The sequence below is a fragment of the Poecilia reticulata genome, linkage group LG2 (assembly GCF_000633615.1).
Source record: "Poecilia reticulata strain Guanapo linkage group LG2, Guppy_female_1.0+MT, whole genome shotgun sequence".
NCBI classification, from domain to species: domain Eukaryota; kingdom Metazoa; phylum Chordata; class Actinopteri; order Cyprinodontiformes; family Poeciliidae; genus Poecilia; species Poecilia reticulata.
The window spans coordinates 3,418,122-3,436,886 of record NC_024332.1 but is presented as its reverse complement, the minus strand read 5'-3'; the positions used below and the strand labels follow the sequence as shown (position 1 = coordinate 3,436,886).

At 40.2% G+C, this 18,765-nt stretch overlaps 1 protein-coding gene across 1 annotated transcript in view; it reads left to right on the top strand.

The window, feature by feature from the left end:
- LOC103476944 (rho GTPase-activating protein 6-like) overlaps nt 1-17,730 on the top strand; it is a 64,616-nt gene extending 46,886 nt beyond the window's left edge. The window contains exons 3-19 of the mRNA XM_017308907.1: nt 5-31; nt 2,133-2,281; nt 3,067-3,195; nt 3,315-3,510; nt 3,603-3,658; nt 4,931-5,081; nt 5,214-5,362; nt 6,486-6,665; nt 6,908-6,999; nt 7,083-7,297; nt 7,380-7,451; nt 7,818-8,308; nt 15,333-15,512; nt 15,755-15,846; nt 15,930-16,144; nt 16,227-16,298; nt 16,665-17,730. Of these exons, the coding sequence (XP_017164396.1) occupies nt 5-31; nt 2,133-2,281; nt 3,067-3,195; nt 3,315-3,510; nt 3,603-3,658; nt 4,931-5,081; nt 5,214-5,362; nt 6,486-6,665; nt 6,908-6,999; nt 7,083-7,297; nt 7,380-7,451; nt 7,818-8,308; nt 15,333-15,512; nt 15,755-15,846; nt 15,930-16,144; nt 16,227-16,298; nt 16,665-17,161 (2,963 nt within the window). The 3' untranslated portion in view covers nt 17,162-17,730. The remainder of the gene's footprint in view (nt 1-4; nt 32-2,132; nt 2,282-3,066; nt 3,196-3,314; nt 3,511-3,602; nt 3,659-4,930; nt 5,082-5,213; nt 5,363-6,485; nt 6,666-6,907; nt 7,000-7,082; nt 7,298-7,379; nt 7,452-7,817; nt 8,309-15,332; nt 15,513-15,754; nt 15,847-15,929; nt 16,145-16,226; nt 16,299-16,664) is intronic.
- The last annotated feature ends 1,035 nt before the right edge of the window (nt 17,731-18,765 follow it).

Genomic DNA, 18,765 nt, shown 5'->3' with positions numbered 1-18,765 from the left:
TCTCTAGCCAAAGAAAAGAGCAAAGACAAAGGTAAGCAAAGCGTTTTAAACATTACAAATTGACAGGAGCTCCATTCTCTTTGAGAAAAGAATGGGGGGTCTGAAAGGGAGTTAGACTCCCAAAATTATTTGGTAAAATGTGTTAGGTGCTGACAAAACCAAAGGAAAATATTTTAGCCATRAATTGAGGTTTTTTGCTACAAAGATAACACTTAACATTCTAAAGAGGAGCTTCATTTTTCAAAAACAAAGAAAGAAAAAAAAAAGACAACTTTACCAGAAGGAGGAAAGGCCCTGCCAGAACATAAAACTAAATCTGGTTTTATAATCTGTGGGTTGATCTGAAGAGGGCTAAAATGCACCACACCAAGTCTCCTAATGCAAATAGAGGTAGCCCAGGAATATAAAACGGGGTTTCTAGAAAGTTTTAAGATTGTCCACACTTATGTGACCACTTTTGTTTATTTTTTTTGTTGAGTTGTGCAGATTTTAAATCTTATTAAAGATTGAAAAACAACTAAAAGTGTCTAATTTTTAGACGCAAAAGCCAACCGGTGGTACAGATTTCATGCGTGTACTGTAATTGGACAAACAACATTATTTCCTTCAGTCCAGTTTTAGACCTAAATGACGCTGAGGCGTCTCCACTCCAGCTGTGCAAATACTCAGTTGGGTTACATGTGAGCTCATGTTGAGGAGAATAACAAAGTCAGGTGATTCATTTGCCTCCGAGACGTATGTCAGTTTGAAAGAGTCATAAATCTGGTGTAGTYGTCTTTTTCTACCACTGCATACATGGCTCAGATGCATCTCTGTGTTAAACTTATTCTTCTCTTCATGGTCCTTGATATCAACAAAATGGACAAGTGGAAAATATTAATTCTGTTGCAGAAATCTGGCTGGCAGATTTTTGAACAGACTTGGAGATCGACATGAACAAATACAGCCTGTTTACCGTACGCTGAGCGTTACAAAAGTCTGATCCAGTCTCATCTCGGTAAACAAAATAATCCACCGAACATTCCTTCATATGGTTTTTTTAGCATATGAACTGCTTTTGTTGAACTGCAAGTTAATCCCCACCTACCTTCACACGTTAGCATTTACACGATTCAAACCGTGCCCMACTTTTTCCCCCGGGGCTATTTTGATACATCTGACAGCATGAGAAATGCGGTTTGGCTGTGGACTCATCTGTGAAATCCAACAATCGGGAGTCGCATCGACTCTAAATGCATTTCTGTGTTCATGTGCAATTATGTAAGGCCTTTTAACGCGGTGAGACTCCAGAGCAAACACATCGTGTCACAGTGGAAGCCGTCATGTCGTCTGAAAACCGCAGCCCTGCATTTGTGGCTGTGGAATGGATTTTTTTTTTCTKCTCTCCCTTAGTCMCTCATAGACCTGCTCTTTGAGATTTTGCATTACAGCACTCTCATTTACATTTAGTCTCTATGAGCATATTCAAAGGTTTGAAGCATACAATGAGAAAGATCCTCTTCAGGTTTAGGTCTGGATTAAGAGTACTTGGTTTGCATCAGAGGAAACCCCAAGGACATTTAATGCAAGTGTCCCCTTGACTCTGATGAATTTAAGTAAGCGCTGCTTTAGAAATGTAGGACTTTTTTAAAAAKAATTAAAAATTGCTAAACTAATGCGTGTGCATCTGCAAAGAATAAAGAATATAAACACATAAAAACCCAGGTATTAACATTGTTTATGCTCCCCCCCCAATCTGCAGTACTTTTGGATTAAGAAGATTGAAACAAAGTTGCATGATTCTATTTTGGACCCCTGAAGAGCCACTATAAATGACYGGCAGGCGGAGTACTGGATGGCTTGGCAGGAAGCCATCCACGTTATTTTGGTCAAGAACGCTAAAATAAGGCGGCAACGTCACGTTTCCTCTGATGTATTATTTTGGAAAACAGATGTTGCGCTTTAATCACTGCGCAAGACTTTTACTGACACCGTTTAACATGCTTTTTGGTGCTTTTAATTGCGTCTGCGTAAAAGGCCAAGCCRAAACAGATGGGATGCTTGCCATCTTCAGGACTATTTTTGGTAGTTTCATGCCTCAGACTTTTTATTGTCTTGATTTAAAAGAACTTGCTTCTTCCCCCTCTTCGCAGAGTGTGTACCCCAGGCTTTCAGCATACCCCTGTCCCAGGTCATTGCCAACGACAGAGCGCACAGGCAGCGCCAGGATGCCTACCGCCTGGACCCTCYGCAAAGGGAGGAGCACAAAGACTCCTCTGACCTTGTGTCATCCATTTTGCAGGTCTTTAGTCACCGACTTTTACTRTTTGGAAATTTTTAGGTACAAATGCTGTGCTGTGGAAAAAAAAAAAAAGTGATTGCTCTCTCACAGATTTTAATACCCGAAAAAGATAACTTGAGTCAATACAAAATGGATTTTTCAAATGAACAAAAAATAAAATAAAATACAAATTTCAACAAAACATAATTTACATCTTTATGTAAATCGTTTGATCCACTTGCTTGAGAAGAATTGTTTTAATTTCAATACATATGAGTCATTTGCAGAAGGACTGAATGAACTTTGATTAAGTCACTCCAAAACTTTTATTTAGGTTGTTTTTAGTTATTGAGAGCTTGACTTGTTGATGTATCTCCACTATTTGTTGTTCCGCATAACCAAAGCAAAATGAGCTCGAGTTTAAAGATACAATCTGGATTTTTGAGGATTTTCTGTAGAATTCACTCACTGCAAAAATGCAAAATCTACTGAACATTTTCCAAAGGTTCTGATGAACTTCAAGATGTTTCTTTAAAAAATGTGTAGCAGGATTGTGATCCTGCAATTTTTGGCTCCATTTATGTGACTCATTTATCCCACATTCCATGCATGAAAAAGAAAATATTAAAAAAATTACATTTTGTATTTAATCAAGTTATATCTGTCTAATCTGAAGCATTTAATGGGGACAAAAAAAAGACAAAAACAAGCAATCTGTAAAGGAACAAAAACTTTCCCAACCACTGCATTGCGGGTTTCAATGGAGAAAAACACAAATTAAGACCCTGGATGGATGTTTTGTTTAGTTCGCCACCAAGCGACCCTCCAACAAAGAGTTATCCAGCAGTAACTCCTCACTCAGTTCCACGTCAGAGACGGCCAATGAGTCGACGTCACCCAACACCCCCGAGTCCGCACCACGAGTCCGCCGGAGGGTAAGAAAGCGCTTTAATCGTCCTCCTTCTCCTCCTCGAATCCCAAACATGGACCTGCTTGTTTTTGTTTGTTTAATTCACTGGAGTTAGATTGAATCAAATGCATGATTACCCACCAGGGAGGCATGTCTGTGGATTCCATCACAGACCTGGACGACAACCAGTCCCGCCTCCTCGAGGCGCTGCAGCTCTCCCTGCCGGCCGAGACGCAGAGCAAGAAGGAAAAGCATAGGGACAAACGTCTGAGCCTGAACCCCATCTACCGGCAGGTGCCCCGGGTGGTCGACAGCTGCTGCCAGCACATCGAGAAATACGGTGGGCAGATGCCCAACTTGAGCAGTCGGTGCAAACATTACGCACGTCATGCTTTCAGGCTCATTTTTGTTGTTTTCTTCTTTTCTTTTCAGGTTTGCAGACTGTGGGAATCTTCAGAGTGGGAAGCTCTAAGAAGAGAGTACGACAAGTGAGTTGTCCAAAGTGTTTCTCATTTGACATGATTTTTTCTTTAATTGGTGCAAAGTTCTTCATTTCAATCCAGAGATTTTTTTTCCCTTTTCCAGAAATTGGCATTGGCTTAGCAAATTCTTTTTCATGACTTGACGAAATCGTGCTGGCATCGTCTAGGTYGAATCTTGTCTGATGGTGGTTCATGCTTAAGTTTTGTGGTCCAAATTTTCAGACGGATTTTTTGTTATTTCTACGTTGTGAAATACACACAAAAAAATACCTGGGCTATTTAAAAAAAAAGTAGCATTTATTAATGGCATTGAACTGGTAGAACTGGGAATATAATACCATTCTGTTGGATGAAACGAAACCTCACACATGGTTTGAATCAAAGTCCTTCACGGTTGGCATGACCACTTCTGGAGAAATCATTTTCCACCGATTCCAATCAATCTAAGGGAGGTTTCATCGTTTCATCTTCAACTGTTCATCCTTGTGCTTCATAATAAATTTCAGTCTGTCTTTGATGTTTTCCTCGTACAAAAGTTCTTGTCACAACACTATCATTTCCCTCAAAAACAACAGCCAGGTTTTTCTGGTAGACATATTTGGAAAGAGGTCTGAGGGTTATCTTTGATCTTCAAATTAATCGGTTTTTGTTCCGCGTGGTTTACAACTCGCACAGTCAAACAGAACAGGTCAAATTTTTCATAAATTTGCATTTCTTACATTTTTTTTGAAGCATGAGCTGATATATTATCAGGTTGTAAACCGTCAGCTGCATTGGTGTTATCTGCTGTAATGGTTCAGAGTTAATGGATGGACGACTGCTTAGGGAGGGGAGGACATTTAGGGGGGAGAACGTTTAGTCAGAGTGGTATGTTGTGTTTAGAAGCGCTKACGTTCTTTTGAAGATCACATAAATCATGTTATTATTTGTGTAAACCCAATACCTGATGGTGTGTATCTTATTTTTGAGTTTGTTTCAGATAGTCCTGGATGATTCGTGGTTATTAGAGCAAATTTCTCAAATCATAATATGTTGGAAGTGATGTGTTTTAAATCATCYCCTAAAAAAAGCAAAACTGGAATGAGCCGTCTGGAAGTCCTCCAAAAGGCTAGATGGTCAAGATTACAACTCATACTGGCAGAAGTGGTCTGGATACAGTCGTTTAGAGGGTCAGAAGGTTGGGAATGTGTACGGGTGTGTCGCTTCAAAGAATATAATGTCCATTGTTTAGTGGAGAGGATGTTTCTGAAAGTCGCTCTTCCTCTCCTTGGCTCTCAGCTGCGGGAGGAGTTCGATCGGGGTATCGACGTGCAGCTGGATGAGGAGCACAGCGTTCACGAYGTGGCGGCTCTGCTGAAGGAGTTCCTCAGGGACATGCCCGACCCGCTTCTAACCAGGGAGCTCTACACGGCCTTCATTAACACCACATGTGAGCCTCGACCATCTACTACTTTCCACCTTAAAAACTACAAGAACAAATCAAACCTATGAGAAAGTGAACATTTTCCTCAGATGAGTATCTTTTTCTCCATCTTATTCCSTCCTGATCTGTGCGGCACAGTGTTGGATCTGGATGAGCAGCAGAGCGTCACGCAGTTGCTGATCTACCTTCTCCCAGCATGCAACAGCGACACTCTTCACCGCCTGCTTGAGTTCCTGTCCACYGTAGCGGACCACGCCAACGACCAGCACACCAAGGACGGTCAGGAGGTGAGGACTGAACAGAAGTATCGGGTTGAGTAGAGAAGGCGCTTAAATATCTTCTGGGCGGTTTGTTTAAGGTTTATTTCCACCTCATTTGGTGGAAATAACCAAAAACAAGTAACAGGAAGCGGCTTGTTTAACCAGGCTCTATTTGCAGCCCTGGAGGAGAAAATGCTCTGGACAAACACTGATGGAAGATTACCAAGTGGTCTTGGAGTGGCTATGACATCAGATATTATGTGAATGGCTGCACTTACTCTAAGATCTGCAAACTAAACTGACATTTAGCTGCAAACTAAACTGACATTTAGCTGCCATTGGCTAAAGACGGGGAATCAAATAGGTACATATGAGGTTTTCATTTCAGAAATAGACTGATTAGAGAAAATAGAAACATGTTGAAACTGTTTTATGTTATTCTAATTTGTTTTTCAGAAACATTTTTTGTGATTTTCATCACTTTTTCACACCAAGACCTTTTTTTTTTTTTTTTTTTTTTTTACACACGTTTCAAAGATTTGTTTTTCTTACTTTTTCCCTGAAGGAGTACATTTTCTTCCAGGGAGTGTTTGCGGTTTTTGCTCAAGTTCTTCTGCACATGAAAATGTTTTTTGTGCGTGCRTGCATGTGTGTGTGTGTTAATGTGTTTACATGACAATGAACTCAARCACTGAAAGTGGATTTAAGGCTCTCACGTCCTGACCGTGTCACAGGAAGTCCGGATGTTCCACACCAGATTGTGAAGATCTCTTCATTACTTTTTTTGGCTGCTAGTGGTTCCCATCCCTCCACAGGGACTGGGTGTGGAAGGGGAGTAAACTGGACAAGAGAAAATTAATTGGATCCAGATTTCTGAGCTGGGATTGTAAATTTTGTTACTAAATATGAGCTAGTATACCTCAACACAAAATAAAACACTGTGGTAAATGTGCCCAAGTGGTGAAAAGCAGAGTAGAATGTAAGGCATTAGGAACAAAATGGAAAGCGAGACCAAATGATCAAAATGGGAAAGTGCTAAGACATTATGAAAAACTACAAAAATACTCTTAGTACTTCAATTCTAGGCATAGTATACAAATGTATAACAAGCATAACATTAATTTTGTTGCCTAAATCTATCCCATTTTAGATCCCAGGGAACAAAATGACGTCTCTAAACCTCGCCACCATCTTCGGGCCCAACCTGCTCCACAAACAGAAGAGCTCGGATAAGGAGTTCAGCGTCCAGAGCTCTGCCCGGGCCGAGGAGAGCACCGCCGTCATCGCCGTGCTGCAGAGGATGATCGCGGGGTGCCAAACCCTCTTCATGGTTTGTGGCTCTGCTCRGTGCACATATGCACTCAAATTCACATTTSCTTGCTTGTGTTGACTTTAAGAGTCCTCAATAACTTGAGAAGGAGCTAAACTTTTTACACTGAGCTCTCATTTTTTTTATTGTACTTTTTCTAYCTTTTTCCCYACAAATATGGACTTACGGTCTTAGTGAGTGGAAGCTGTAAGTTTAGACCTGTTTAAGCATTGACTGAAGAATTCAATGTGATTGTCTTATAGGTGCCCCCCGATCTGCAAAATGAAGTCTTGATGAGCCTTTTGGAGACGGATCCAGATGTGGTTGACTATCTTCTCAGGAGGAAAGCCTCACAGTGAGTCGCATTCATTCACCATCTCCATGTCTCGGTTTTTCTTCRGCCGTCTCTGTGTTCCCTAATTTTTGGTTTTACTGCAGGAGTCCCGACCTCCTTCAGCCTGAGGAGCCCTTCGCTCTGAGCGAGCGACGTTCGTCCAGCGACTCCAACAAGGTGTCCAGTGGTGAAGTTTCTCCTTACGACAACAATTCGCCAGTGCTGAGCGAGCGAAGAGGGGATCCGGGGAGTCCAGCTGGTGACCAGCAGTTTCCTGTGGTGGAGCAGGTGGCCGACTGGAGTCGAGAGCCTTCCAAAGGTCAGCTCTGCAGAACTTATCAACTCACTGAGTCTTGTCTTTCTCCTGTGACACAAAGTAACTTTTTTTTAACCTTTTTCAGAAGAGCATGCCAACATTTGGGGCACATGGCACACCACTCTCAAGCCAGTTCTCAAGAATCAATCGCATACAGGTAACCGCTTTCAAATCAGTTACCACCTTGAGCACTATGAGTATTATGACTTCAAACTTACACCACAAAATAAAACATATTCAATGGGTTCTCCTGAGGTCATCAACCGACTGATATAAGTGCAAAATAGAGAACTTCTATAGTTTTCTCTAAGCTAATATCTGAGATAAACATGAATCTGTGTGTTATTTTACATTTTTAATTGAATTATTCAAATGTCTTCATTTTTTTTTTAAATAAGCAGCTGCAGAATGTTAGTCTCATGATTTTGGAAAATATTTTTTTATTACTAATTGTAAGTGTTCAGGTATTTCTGTATTCTTATTAAAATGATGACTTTTGCTCATGATGTGATGCTGTTTCTAGGTTCCCATGGCAACATGTCAGAGGAAAGCTCCCGCAGCTCTCAGGAAGGTCTTGACGGACTCCACGGCGACGTCAAACTGCACACAGACGCAAAACGGACTCACACAACACCGGAGTGCAGATCCCACCCCCCTGTAACCCGACTGTGCACAGCCCCCCACTCGGAGAGGGGGCGGCCGCGCCTCCACCTGAACATTAACCCCCCCGTGACAGCCCACCTGAACAGCATGCCGGGCCCCCTCCGGTCACCAAGCGACGGACGCTCCCCTCCCCCCTACAATGCCCATCACCGTGTGGCAGGCTCTCAGAGCTYGCCGCAGCTTGCCGCGCCTCCCCGACCCCCGCCGCAGCCCGGCAGGCCGACAACGCCGCAGACCAACTCGGGCCAGATGGTTCCGCAGAGTTCCGAGTGGCAGGACTGGCAGCGGGAACGKTGGCAGATCTGGCAGCTGCTCTCGTCAGACAACGCCGACACACTGCCGGAGACGCTGGTGTGATCTCAAGACTGTAGTCTCCAAAACCTTTCACTGACCAGCCCTCCGTCTTTTCCTTCTCTTCAGAATCCCCCTTTGCGCTCCCGCATCTCAGCGCCATGAAGTTGTTTACATGCGCAGCTCCTGCCTTATACAGACTTTTTTTTATTATTATTATCTACGAGCCACAAGTATTTCTTCTTTGTATGGATTTTGTGACCTCTCTTTTTTTGTTGTTGTTGAGTTAGGAGCCCACCAAAAATACCTCAAAATATATAAACCCCTGTAGAGAAAACACCCAAGTATTCCACTAAGAATCAGTTTATCCACCCTGATGGAGAACTTTTTTTTTTCCATTTTTTAAACACATTTTATTGCTTTTATTTTTTTTACACAAACTCTAAGATGTACGCATCATTATTTGCTGCTAACTTTTTTTGTGCATTCTATTGATGTAATTCAACCACGTTTCTGCAAAGATCAAACTTTGAATTATGCTTTAATGTTAAATGTTATCGGACTGTACAATATGTAAGATAATGTAACATATGTATGTTTTCCTCAGAGTATCTCCGTAAAATTAACACACCTTCTTTGCTGGTTTGTCTAGATGCTTTTTGTCCCTCTTTTGTTACCATATTTCCTTTTGAATGTATAAAGTTTCTCTTGTGGCTTAAATGCTGTAAGTTGTGCGCTGTTGCCGCCTGCTAGACTGCGGACACAATGTGCCAAAGCTCCACTATAGGGGAACTTCATCAAATGTTCAAGATGGGCATTTGGACAGATTTTGTAAATATTTCTTTTATTTCACAAGCATAAAAAACATCTTATTTTAAAACCAAAGTATCAGGTTGTTAAAAGAAAATTCATCAGATTCTGACGGAAAAATACAAAGTTTAACCTTAAAGACCATAGATATTAAAATTATTGAAAGGTCTTTTTTTCWTTTTTTTTTTTCAAAAAAGTATTTCAAAATAGGTCAAATTTGGGAAAAAAWKKTTYMWKGKWWTWWKGRWTTTTKKWAAAAAAAAAMAMMAAMMAAMMAAMMAAMAAAMMAAAAACAAACATATATATACTTAATGTAAAATATTAAATAAAAAAATGTACAGCCTCTTCTATAATTATTGCARCCCCTGGTAAAGTTGTATTTTCCAAAGAATTTAAGTGTGAGGTCTGGGATTGTGACGGGAAGAGATTATTTTTATTTTATGTGTCTGTATTGATTCTGCAGTGTAACCCCAATCATTTACATTTGCAGTTGTCAGACAGAAAAAGGTTTTTTTTTTCCTATAATACCTACCAAACAGCAACATGTTGATGGGATCTAATGCTACGGAGACAATGAAGAATTCAAACTGGCACATTTGGATGCAGTTTTCTTTAAAGCTACTTTTGGAGATTTATGGCCCACATTTATTGAGATAAATGTGTGCCTTTGTCATAGCACTTGTAAAATGTTTTCAGTTATCCCTTTGACTGTAGATATGGGCAAACATTAACAACTTAAAGGTCATGCACTGCAATAAAAAAGTAATTTATTTCTGAGATCTTTTACAGATCTTTACCAGGAGTGATGATAATCATGTAGGGCGCTGGAGATATTCTTTAAAATGTTCTTTTCAGAGCTAGTAATTGATTCTTTTGCATAACACACATTTGACTGAATAATGCCAAACAGACTCAACTGATTAACGACGTTGATCCAGTCTGGCCGATTCTTCTCAGATTTGACTCTGAAGTAAAATATTTGCAGGCAAATATTTCACTTTTTTATTCTCTACACAAATCGTATTTGCTCATATAAATCCCTTTTTGATTTCTATTCAGCAGCACAACACAATGGTTTTCATAATGCAGGTGGTGCCATCTAGTGTTGGAAAAACGCACTCCAGCTTCTTCCTGCCTCCCACGTTGCAAGATTTCCATGGAAACCCACTCGCCTATCAGGGCGGAGATTCAAAGCATGTGACTTAAAGCACCTTTTGGAATATATGCTAGGAATTGAGTGTGCCATAGGTCTGGTATCTCCATGTATAGCAGCTCACTTTTTTATTTTATACTTCTGTGGGTTCCTTCATTGTTATAATATGAAATACAATGTATCAATCTGAACTGAAAAAAGGAAGAAGAAAAAAAGACAGTAATGGTCCTCATCTAATGTCATGTCTTGTTGACTTAAATATGAAACCACCAGAGCTTGTTTTGTTTTGGTGGCTTTTACGGGGTCAAAGGTTATGTGTTTGGTTACTGCTTTTGTACTGCGTGTCCTCATCAGCATATGCTACCATCGAATTAAATATGATAAAGTTTACATCTGGATCTCCTTTAATATTTTCATACTACATTTCATGAACATTCATTTCTATTCAGTGCATCGATATAGCAGCAAATCCCAACACAAAACATGAGTTTAGGGCATTTTACAGGAAAAAAATTAATATTCATATCTGTCCCATCAAAAGCATTTGTGGATCACAAAATTTCTTGTATATTCTTAGCAACAAAACCAGGATTTGACTCACTATATGAAAATATTTGTGGTATTTGGTTTTCATTGTTATAAATTAATAAAATGCAGATTTGAGTGCCTGGGTTTGATTTTAAGGAAATGTTGATGGGGCATCTGTGGTCCTATTTACTATCGAATCCAAAATGAGAGCAAAAATCATGATTATTAATAGATGAATATTTTGTGTTGTACTTAAAATATTACACAGAAAACGTCTATCACTAAAAAGTCTCCATGTGCATCAGCTGGCTTGGTTATGAACAATTAGTACCAGGGTCACCTTKGACATCTCTGAGGTAGATGTTGCTTAATTCTTCTTGGCATATTCAAACTGTTGTCAGAGATGTCGGTCCTAATTAACGATAGCATCAGGTAACTGCTGCAAATTTGTTGGCTTCACATATATTTTAATCTTCTGTTAAACCAGATCTTACAGATTTTATACCGACTTGAGAATAGGCAGAGCTCATGATTAGCTTTCAGACAAATTTTCACTAAGGCCAAAGGTCGTGGCTTTACGACCRTCCCGTAAGGTTCATTCAGCCTGCTGTCATGTTCAAGTTTCATCCATACATTTATCAATCAGAAGTAAAGTTGAAAGGTAAACAATTTCAGCTAACACCACTGCTGGTAAGCCATCCCCACAGCAACATTTTCTGAGGTAAGGCCTCTTCTTCTGATCAAAAACTGGAGGAAATAAAACAAGCCTCAGATTAAAGTCCAAGATGCACTCTCTGCAGAGTTTACTGCCTCCGTCTGTGTGCCTCGTTTGCATTATTTTGTCAGCTTTTTGCTCCTGGAGATCAAAGCGACCTCGAGGCTGTGCTTTGTTAGGTGCTTCGGGACACAATGAGGCTGTGAAATCTTTGTCTAGCAAGCCAGCAGAGCAGCAACAAAAGTACTGTCAGCCAGGTAGTCGGAGAGAGCGATGACGTCCTTGAGCGCCTCGTCTGTGACGGCTCATTTGAAAAAGCAGAGAAGAAAAGCGACTAAGTCTCTTCACGGCTAAATGTCAGGCGCCGAGGCATGAGTTGGGAGTTTTTGCAACTGCTTCAAGTGGTTTAGAGATATAGAGCTTTTACCCARCATGACACCTGAGAAAACATGTCTGTGGCCAAACTGTAAAGAACAAAAGGAAAAAAAAAAGTTTGGTGATCAGTGAATATATATATCTCTATCTAAATATATTAAATTTTGTGATTTGTGTGAATATCCCTTTTCTGTGTAAAAATTTCTAAAATATTTCTCATTGTTAACCAATAAAAGAGTTTTCAGGGTAACATTGAGATATTAATCATATTTTGATTCCATCTGCTGCTACTCCATCTGTTGTCATTGACCAAGATTGCCACTAGAGGTCAGTCAAGAGCTTCAAAACTTTTTTATTTGACATCAAAAGAACAGCTGATTAGTAAAGTTACACAAAAGGTACAGAAATGACAGAAAGTCTAAACTAAAAATGTATTTCTCTGTTTAGTGAACATGTTTGAGCAAAGAGAATAAAAAAAGAGGACTATGATTTTATGGTTTTTGACTAACTGTTAGCTTATTACAGACTCCATCAGAGGTTTTTTACCACTTAGCACAACCTTACACACACTAGCTAAGATATAGTATTTGAGTGTTTACTTGCTGTGCAAGACAATGACTGAAAGGGTAAAATCTAATAACTGCAGTAGTGACAATGTTCAATTAACATTTACTTTGACTATACTCTCCATCGTGGGCCTTTGGAATAATAATAGCATCTGATTAGATAGATATCTTCAGAAATTAATTTAAGTTAAAGTTATCCAAGTTATCCACTGACTCTTTCAAACATTAACTCTGCTTTAGAAGACAATCAAGCTTCTTTCACGCAGCTCATGTTTGAAATGAGCATGTCCTGTTCTGCTTCAGGACGTTCTGACTAATTGGGATCAGTGTAGACACAGGAGCAGTTTGTTCCACGCTCCGTACTGCGAGTGCGCTTCTTCTGTTTTTCTTTGTCGGCTCATTGGAAAGGAGCCGGATTTTAAATAGAATTTTGCCGACCATGACAACAAAACAAAGCTGCTTTATTTTAGCGGCTAATGACTTGGCCTGGAGTAAAGCTATGCATTTGGCCAAGCTAAAAAAAAAAAAATTAGGCAGAAAAAACGTATAGCTATGCATGAACTCATCCACATGGAGAGTTGAAATTGCCAGTTCAAAAGCTCAGCCCCGAAGGGAAAGGAGAATTCATACATGCCACTAAATAAAATGTGGATTTCATTTTCTTTGATCATATTTTAGGAGGGTCGTTTGAGGTAATGTTTTGTGAATGCAACAATCTGGACAGTGTGCAAAACATTTCTTCTTCTTGCCCATACTTGCAGAAACATTTCCACGCAGACACATCCTGAAAGGAATGTGTACCCACAAGGTCCTCATTAGTGGCCACAGTTGGTTTATTCTAGTCATGTTTTTGCTTCATGCAGACCAAAAACCCGATCCTGAGAGAGRAAAAAGTTTGCTTCCTTATTAGGCCTGTTTGGAAATCTGTGAGTGAAAATAAAATGTTTATTTGAAAGTAAGCTAAAATAAAATGTTTACAAGTACCTCATATTTTCTTTTCCAGACTGGTGGGAAGGCAAGTTGAAAGAGCTGCAGTGCATGACTTGCGTAGACGTTGCATGACTCATGTATCTAGAAGTTTTTTTCTTTCAGACTGCCTAGTCTTATATTTTGCACCAAACTTCAGAGGTCTGGCTAATGCAGAGAAAGGCTGAATCAAATTTCACGGGGTTTGCTTGACCCAATGCACCTAACATATGTAGACCTAAATGATTCCACTTAGAAAAGGGATACTTCATCAAATAGCAGATGTCATGGGTTTGCTGCAATGGGCCCAAATGTAGACAGTGGGACGTCTGATCGTGTTCCAGGTACTTTATTGGAAAAAGGAGAAATCCTACAGGCAAATAGGAAAKGGAGGAGATGGGGCAAAATCCCTGAGACAACAGGGTGACACCAGATAAAACAAGAGGAAGACTGGTAAACAGGAAAATCTGATGAGGACTAACCCAAAGGGAAGGTTTGATCCTGGTTAGTGAGACCAGGGTCAAGTAAATCGAGTAAGTCCAACAGATGAAAAGCAGATGTGAGGGAAGGAAATCCAAATAATTGAGAATGACTGTTAAAGGCAGAAATGTATAAAGATGGTAAAAGAAAAAATTCAGTGAGATGCAATATTTGACAAAAGTATGCATTCATCCATTAATGGAACTGAGTTATTTTAATTACTTATGTGTCACTGATAGTTGACTTGGCGGTGGCGCTCACCTGACTGAATTGTGTAAAGTTTGGTGCAGAGGTAGGAGTTGGGCTCTGCCTTTTGTTTGTCATTGCCACATAGTAATTTTGGATAACAGTTGGGGATGGTCCCTTCCTGTTCCAACATGGCTGTGCACCAGTGCACAAAGGAAGGTTCCTAAAAACNCTTCTGGGCGGTTTGTTTAAGGTTTATTTCCACCTCATTTGGTGGAAATAACCAAAAACAAGTAACAGGAAGCGGCTTGTTTAACCAGGCTCTATTTGCAGCCCTGGAGGAGAAAATGCTCTGGACAAACACTGATGGAAGATTACCAAGTGGTCTTGGAGTGGCTATGACATCAGATATTATGTGAATGGCTGCACTTACTCTAAGATCTGCAAACTAAACTGACATTTAGCTGCAAACTAAACTGACATTTAGCTGCCATTGGCTAAAGACGGGGAATCAAATAGGTACATATGAGGTTTTCATTTCAGAAATAGACTGATTAGAGAAAATAGAAACATGTTGAAACTGTTTTATGTTATTCTAATTTGTTTTTCAGAAACATTTTTTGTGATTTTCATCACTTTTTCACACCAAGACCTTTTTTTTTTTTTTTTTTTTTTTTACACACGTTTCAAAGATTTGTTTTTCTTACTTTTTCCCTGAAGGAGTACATTTTCTTCCAGGGAGTGTTTGCGGTTTTTGCTCAAGTTCTTCTGCACATGAAAATGTTTTTTGTGCGTGCRTGCATGTGTGTGTGTGTTAATGTGTTTACATGACAATGAACTCAARCACTGAAAGTGGATTTAAGGCTCTCACGTCCTGACCGTGTCACAGGAAGTCCGGATGTTCCACACCAGATTGTGAAGATCTCTTCATTACTTTTTTTGGCTGCTAGTGGTTCCCATCCCTCCACAGGGACTGGGTGTGGAAGGGGAGTAAACTGGACAAGAGAAAATTAATTGGATCCAGATTTCTGAGCTGGGATTGTAAATTTTGTTACTAAATATGAGCTAGTATACCTCAACACAAAATAAAACACTGTGGTAAATGTGCCCAAGTGGTGAAAAGCAGAGTAGAATGTAAGGCATTAGGAACAAAATGGAAAGCGAGACCAAATGATCAAAATGGGAAAGTGCTAAGACATTATGAAAAACTACAAAAATACTCTTAGTACTTCAATTCTAGGCATAGTATACAAATGTATAACAAGCATAACATTAATTTTGTTGCCTAAATCTATCCCATTTTAGATCCCAGGGAACAAAATGACGTCTCTAAACCTCGCCACCATCTTCGGGCCCAACCTGCTCCACAAACAGAAGAGCTCGGATAAGGAGTTCAGCGTCCAGAGCTCTGCCCGGGCCGAGGAGAGCACCGCCGTCATCGCCGTGCTGCAGAGGATGATCGCGGGGTGCCAAACCCTCTTCATGGTTTGTGGCTCTGCTCRGTGCACATATGCACTCAAATTCACATTTSCTTGCTTGTGTTGACTTTAAGAGTCCTCAATAACTTGAGAAGGAGCTAAACTTTTTACACTGAGCTCTCATTTTTTTTATTGTACTTTTTCTAYCTTTTTCCCYACAAATATGGACTTACGGTCTTAGTGAGTGGAAGCTGTAAGTTTAGACCTGTTTAAGCATTGACTGAAGAATTCAATGTGATTGTCTTATAGGTGCCCCCCGATCTGCAAAATGAAGTCTTGATGAGCCTTTTGGAGACGGATCCAGATGTGGTTGACTATCTTCTCAGGAGGAAAGCCTCACAGTGAGTCGCATTCATTCACCATCTCCATGTCTCGGTTTTTCTTCRGCCGTCTCTGTGTTCCCTAATTTTTGGTTTTACTGCAGGAGTCCCGACCTCCTTCAGCCTGAGGAGCCCTTCGCTCTGAGCGAGCGACGTTCGTCCAGCGACTCCAACAAGGTGTCCAGTGGTGAAGTTTCTCCTTACGACAACAATTCGCCAGTGCTGAGCGAGCGAAGAGGGGATCCGGGGAGTCCAGCTGGTGACCAGCAGTTTCCTGTGGTGGAGCAGGTGGCCGACTGGAGTCGAGAGCCTTCCAAAGGTCAGCTCTGCAGAACTTATCAACTCACTGAGTCTTGTCTTTCTCCTGTGACACAAAGTAACTTTTTTTTAACCTTTTTCAGAAGAGCATGCCAACATTTGGGGCACATGGCACACCACTCTCAAGCCAGTTCTCAAGAATCAATCGCATACAGGTAACCGCTTTCAAATCAGTTACCACCTTGAGCACTATGAGTATTATGACTTCAAACTTACACCACAAAATAAAACATATTCAATGGGTTCTCCTGAGGTCATCAACCGACTGATATAAGTGCAAAATAGAGAACTTCTATAGTTTTCTCTAAGCTAATATCTGAGATAAACATGAATCTGTGTGTTATTTTACATTTTTAATTGAATTATTCAAATGTCTTCATTTTTTTTTTAAATAAGCAGCTGCAGAATGTTAGTCTCATGATTTTGGAAAATATTTTTTTATTACTAATTGTAAGTGTTCAGGTATTTCTGTATTCTTATTAAAATGATGACTTTTGCTCATGATGTGATGCTGTTTCTAGGTTCCCATGGCAACATGTCAGAGGAAAGCTCCCGCAGCTCTCAGGAAGGTCTTGACGGACTCCACGGCGACGTCAAACTGCACACAGACGCAAAACGGACTCACACAACACCGGAGTGCAGATCCCACCCCCCTGTAACCCGACTGTGCACAGCCCCCCACTCGGAGAGGGGGCGGCCGCGCCTCCACCTGAACATTAACCCCCCCGTGACAGCCCACCTGAACAGCATGCCGGGCCCCCTCCGGTCACCAAGCGACGGACGCTCCCCTCCCCCCTACAATGCCCATCACCGTGTGGCAGGCTCTCAGAGCTYGCCGCAGCTTGCCGCGCCTCCCCGACCCCCGCCGCAGCCCGGCAGGCCGACAACGCCGCAGACCAACTCGGGCCAGATGGTTCCGCAGAGTTCCGAGTGGCAGGACTGGCAGCGGGAACGKTGGCAGATCTGGCAGCTGCTCTCGTCAGACAACGCCGACACACTGCCGGAGACGCTGGTGTGATCTCAAGACTGTAGTCTCCAAAACCTTTCACTGACCAGCCCTCCGTCTTTTCCTTCTCTTCAGAATCCCCCTTTGCGCTCCCGCATCTCAGCGCCATGAAGTTGTTTACATGCGCAGCTCCTGCCTTATACAGACTTTTTTTTATTATTATTATCTACGAGCCACAAGTATTTCTTCTTTGTATGGATTTTGTGACCTCTCTTTTTTTGTTGTTGTTGAGTTAGGAGCCCACCAAAAATACCTCAAAATATATAAACCCCTGTAGAGAAAACACCCAAGTATTCCACTAAGAATCAGTTTATCCACCCTGATGGAGAACTTTTTTTTTTCCATTTTTTAAACACATTTTATTGCTTTTATTTTTTTTACACAAACTCTAAGATGTACGCATCATTATTTGCTGCTAACTTTTTTTGTGCATTCTATTGATGTAATTCAACCACGTTTCTGCAAAGATCAAACTTTGAATTATGCTTTAATGTTAAATGTTATCGGACTGTACAATATGTAAGATAATGTAACATATGTATGTTTTCCTCAGAGTATCTCCGTAAAATTAACACACCTTCTTTGCTGGTTTGTCTAGATGCTTTTTGTCCCTCTTTTGTTACCATATTTCCTTTTGAATGTATAAAGTTTCTCTTGTGGCTTAAATGCTGTAAGTTGTGCGCTGTTGCCGCCTGCTAGACTGCGGACACAATGTGCCAAAGCTCCACTATAGGGGAACTTCATCAAATGTTCAAGATGGGCATTTGGACAGATTTTGTAAATATTTCTTTTATTTCACAAGCATAAAAAACATCTTATTTTAAAACCAAAGTATCAGGTTGTTAAAAGAAAATTCATCAGATTCTGACGGAAAAATACAAAGTTTAACCTTAAAGACCATAGATATTAAAATTATTGAAAGGTCTTTTTTTCWTTTTTTTTTTTCAAAAAAGTATTTCAAAATAGGTCAAATTTGGGAAAAAAWKKTTYMWKGKWWTWWKGRWTTTTKKWAAAAAAAAAMAMMAAMMAAMMAAMMAAMAAAMMAAAAACAAACATATATATACTTAATGTAAAATATTAAATAAAAAAATGTACAGCCTCTTCTATAATTATTGCARCCCCTGGTAAAGTTGTATTTTCCAAAGAATTTAAGTGTGAGGTCTGGGATTGTGACGGGAAGAGATTATTTTTATTTTATGTGTCTGTATTGATTCTGCAGTGTAACCCCAATCATTTACATTTGCAGTTGTCAGACAGAAAAAGGTTTTTTTTTTCCTATAATACCTACCAAACAGCAACATGTTGATGGGATCTAATGCTACGGAGACAATGAAGAATTCAAACTGGCACATTTGGATGCAGTTTTCTTTAAAGCTACTTTTGGAGATTTATGGCCCACATTTATTGAGATAAATGTGTGCCTTTGTCATAGCACTTGTAAAATGTTTTCAGTTATCCCTTTGACTGTAGATATGGGCAAACATTAACAACTTAAAGGTCATGCACTGCAATAAAAAAGTAATTTATTTCTGAGATCTTTTACAGATCTTTACCAGGAGTGATGATAATCATGTAGGGCGCTGGAGATATTCTTTAAAATGTTCTTTTCAGAGCTA